This window comes from Acanthisitta chloris, unplaced genomic scaffold (genome assembly GCF_000695815.1).
Source record: "Acanthisitta chloris isolate BGI_N310 unplaced genomic scaffold, ASM69581v1 scaffold21832, whole genome shotgun sequence".
Lineage (NCBI taxonomy): Eukaryota > Metazoa > Chordata > Aves > Passeriformes > Acanthisittidae > Acanthisitta > Acanthisitta chloris.
Window position 1 is genome coordinate 1 of NW_008662442.1, and position 4,051 is coordinate 4,051.

Consider the following 4,051-nt stretch of genomic DNA (forward strand, 5'->3'; position numbering starts at 1 on the left):
CCGAACGTGGCGGAGCTGAGGCAGGAGAGGTGTCCCGAGCACCAGGAAGGTGACAGTGCCAGCAGCACAGCCTGTCCCGGCGCGGCATAGCATGGGAAAACGGGAAGAGAGGAGGAGACGGGTGAATTCTGCTTTGTTACATATGTTCCAAAAACTGCCCCGAGAGATCCTATGAAAATCTGCTGAAACAATTACAAAGCAAAAACGTCTTGCAGACTCGTTACAGCTTCAGTTTTCTCCGCGGTTATCCTCCCCAGAATCGGCCTGGGGCGGCAGAGAGAGCCGCGGGGCTGGTTCCTCAGCTCTTTGGCGCTGCTTTAGAACAGCGGCACTGGTCACTTCATTCCGTGTGATGCTGTGTCTCAGCTCAGTGGCGCTGGCTCGAGGGGCAAAGGCAGCTAGGTGGCATGAGAGCTCAGCCGACCTGGCCAGGGACAGGGCCCAGCAGTGCTGAGCCCACTAGGATAACCTGGTGCTGTTGGGTTTGGTACCAAGCTGCCAGGGACCCTTCTTGCTCCAGCAGGACAGTCCCTCCAGTAATTTTGGGGTGTACGGTGGGTGCTAATTTAACACCCAACTAACCTTTCCCCTTCCACTTTTTGGGCCTGCTGGACCACACCTGAACCAAAACCTCAGCCTGGCTCTGTCTCACGCAGGCAAGCCTGGCCCTGCTCTCCTGTGCAAACAGCTGAGGCCAAACCAACTTGTGTTTTCTTTTTTACGTAGAGTGCAGAACAAAAAGCTGCCAGAAAGACAAACTGCTGTCCCTGCACCTGTGGGCTGGAGTCTGTCTCAAGGTACAACTGCCTCCCACCTGCTCCAGGACATACCAGCTCCCAGCGGGGCTCCTTGTTTACCCCCAGCGTGGCACAGAGGCAGCAAAAAGGTCAAGGATAGGTGGGGAGAACACAGATAATGTGATCCAGCAGCAAAACGAAACACGATTGGAGAAGAGGAGAGCCCTCAGAGAGCTGAGCAATGTGAGCTGTGTCTGTGGGAACCACAAAGCAAACACCAAACCCTCTCAAGCTGTCCTGGCTCACAAAAAGGGCTGAGTGGGACTTCAAGGCACTTGGCAGTTATTTTCCTCAGTTTACCACAGTGCAACACTTCCCCTTGCAGCTGCCCCAGACAGCTCTGCCTGTAGCACCTCTGCAGTGCCCCAGGTGCATGCAAGGAATCCCTTCTGCTCCTTTGAGGCCCTCATGTCACCACAAGCACTTGGCCCACAGAGGCCAACTGCAGTCTTGGCAGAAGCTGAAGGCCTGAGAGACCTTCTCCTGAGGGTGCAGAGAGCCTGAGCCTGCCCACAGCTTTCTGTGGGAGAGACTGAGCTCACAGAGCTCTAAAAGCACGTCCACTGAAATGCAGGCCATCCCTGTGGAGTTTAGCAGGAGTTGCCTGATTCTGCTTCAGCTCTAATCTGTTCCTAATCAACTTAAGACAAATTTATCTTAAGCCAGATTTAGAGCTGTTAAGAAGGATTCACGTAGCCTTTTGCTCCAGAATTGCCATATTGGTTTTACAGAAGCATCCACTGCTGCAAGGGGTGGAACAGCATCCAGAAGGCTGAAGGAGAGCCAGTTCGTGCAGGGAGTCAGTAATCCTCCTCCAGGGAGTAGAAGAGCTCTAAGACACACCTCAACTGACAGCAGGGAGGGGAAAATCAAGGCTTCCCAGCCTGGGACTCGGTGCCAGGCCGTGCCCCTGCCCAGCAGCAGAACCCAGGCCGTGGGCACAGGGCCACGCTGGGCGCACAGCGGCCAGAGATTAACTGCTGCCCCAGTTCCTCACAATTAAGCAAGATTAACAGATAAATAGTCCCAGCAGCCACTGGTATGAGTAGCTCAGATTTGTTTCCAGTAAGGCTCCAGCTCCAGCGGCCAAGAGAGGTTTGGGCAACAGCAATTGCCTTTAGCAGGACGTTGGAAGTACCAGTTGTAGTAATTTGTGTGCCCCAAATACATTTGTTACATCCACTGCACCACTGCTGCTCACTTGGCATTTAAAGCTGCAGGGAAGTGAGGACTCAGAGCTTCAGGCTGTTTTACACAGGAGCCCTGAGCATCCACCCAGTTCTGTCCTGGGGTTCGACACTAGATTAGTTCACTCAAACTGGGGTGAAGGTGTTGTCCCCTGTATCTGAAGAAGCTGAGAGCAAGGTCAGTCTACACCTATGACTCAAACCCACCTTTCTCTGCTCTTCAGGAAGAGACAGTTTGAATTCAATGCAAGTTACCAGTAGGAGAGGGAAAGCAGCCTCAGATGTGACCATCAGTAAGGTTTCATTTAGGCAAGATTAGACAAGACCTGACTCACATTAACTTGATAAAGTGCCTGTGGGATGTTTGTAGGGAAGCTTCTCCACCCCAGTCCAGCTGGAGTTACTCCTTTGCATCCAAAGCAGAATCACATAATTACCTGCATTTCTTGAAGGGTGTAGAAGTCTGGCAAAGCACAGTGTCAAGCTCCTACGATGCTGACAAAGGATCACTGCAGCCTAAACAAGACGTAACAGATCGCCAGGTGTTCCCAGCAGCTGGAGCAGCACAGAGTGTTTTACAACCAGCAACTGAGTTCTTGCACTAAGTGTTGACAATGCAGCAACGAAGAACAGCAACCAGACTTACACGTGATTAGTATTATCCAACTGCTTTGTTATAAATATATTATGTACATTCAAACATCACATTAAAATATTATTCCATTACACCAGAAGAGATTAAGGCTTTATATTATTTACAGAAACAAGCAAGCACCTTAAAAAAAAAGAACAAAACACAGTCATTGACATTTCCCTTCTACCATTACAAGTTTGATACCTTGAGCTCTTGATACAGCTACTTGCAGTGTGCCCAACGCTAGAACTAAACACTTATTGTCAGGGTGGGAGACACTTCACAGCAGAGCCCGTGCAGGGTGCTCTCCTCTCCTCAGAGGCTCCTCACGCCGAAGGCTTATGCAGGAACGGTTTGCTCAGTTCCACCTGGAGCAGAACAGCTTGATTTTAAGGGAAACTGAAGACACTTGAGGATTCGTGGCCCACCGGAGGAGCAGGATTCTCAGTCTGTTCCATGTGACATCAGCTGGATTGGACGTGATAGCGAAGACAGAGCTGTACGTTGTTCAACCACTAAGTGCAGTAACAGTCATGATTTTGTGGACCTCTGCTGCTCCCACACTGTTCTCATGCAGTGCATCTGGACTCGAACACGGAGTGACAAACTGCTGTCACCATCCCCCCGGAGGTCTCGGGCAACAAGCTGTTTGGAAGTGATCAGCAATGTTGATACAACACACACACTGGAGTGACTGTCCTGCTCTGGCGTGCCTGACACCTCGGGGTACAGCCACGGAGCACGTCCTAAGTGTAAGCAGACATGGCTAAACAACAAGGTGCTCAGTGAGAGTAATCATCTTCATTTCAAGTATTGTTTTAAGAATTAGTTCTTTTCATTGCAGTCTGTGTTAGCACTTTTAGTTTGTGCTTTAGAGTCTGTTATTTCTTTGCAGGTCTTGAATTTGGCTGATGGCTTTTTTTTTACTTAAAAACAACATTGGCAACAAGTTAAGGATTGCAAAAGGCTGGCAAAAGTTATTTAATTTTCTGAGCCCATTTCATGTCATCTGCTCTTGGCTTCTCCCCAGTAAGTCCTTGGATGATGTTCTCCAAACACCTCCAGAATCTTATCTTCTCTAATGGATAGTTCAGCCAACCTAAGGGATTGCAAAGGAAGGAAAGGATTAGTTTGTCAGAGCACCCAGAGTTCAGTGCCTTGCAATGTTTATTTAATAACATTCTTTGAATTAACCACAAGGTAAATGTAAGGGCAGTTCAGAGGTGGCTACTCTGTGGCCATTGCAGAGTTCTCCATCATGCTGTGCTGTGCCAGACCAGCGTGGCAGGAACCTTGCAGGAACCATCGATGGTTGGATTTTTAATGAGGAAAAAAGAACCTAGCCCAAGGCTTAAACTCTCAGGACACAGTAGGACTCTTTGGGTGGCAAGAGTTTGGCCATCATCTGCCAAGTCAAACTTCTGAACTGTACC

At 49.5% G+C, this 4,051-nt stretch overlaps 1 protein-coding gene across 1 annotated transcript in view; it reads right to left on the minus strand.

Annotated features, from left to right (window-relative positions):
• Window positions 1–3,545: 3,545 nt before the first annotated feature.
• The window catches only part of TMEM189 (transmembrane protein 189), a 10,990-nt gene continuing 10,484 nt past the window's right edge, over window positions 3,546–4,051 (minus strand). Inside the window, exon 5 of the mRNA XM_009070613.1 lies at window positions 3,546–3,717. Coding sequence (XP_009068861.1) covers window positions 3,596–3,717 — 122 coding nt within the window. The 3' untranslated portion in view covers window positions 3,546–3,595. The remainder of the gene's footprint in view (window positions 3,718–4,051) is intronic.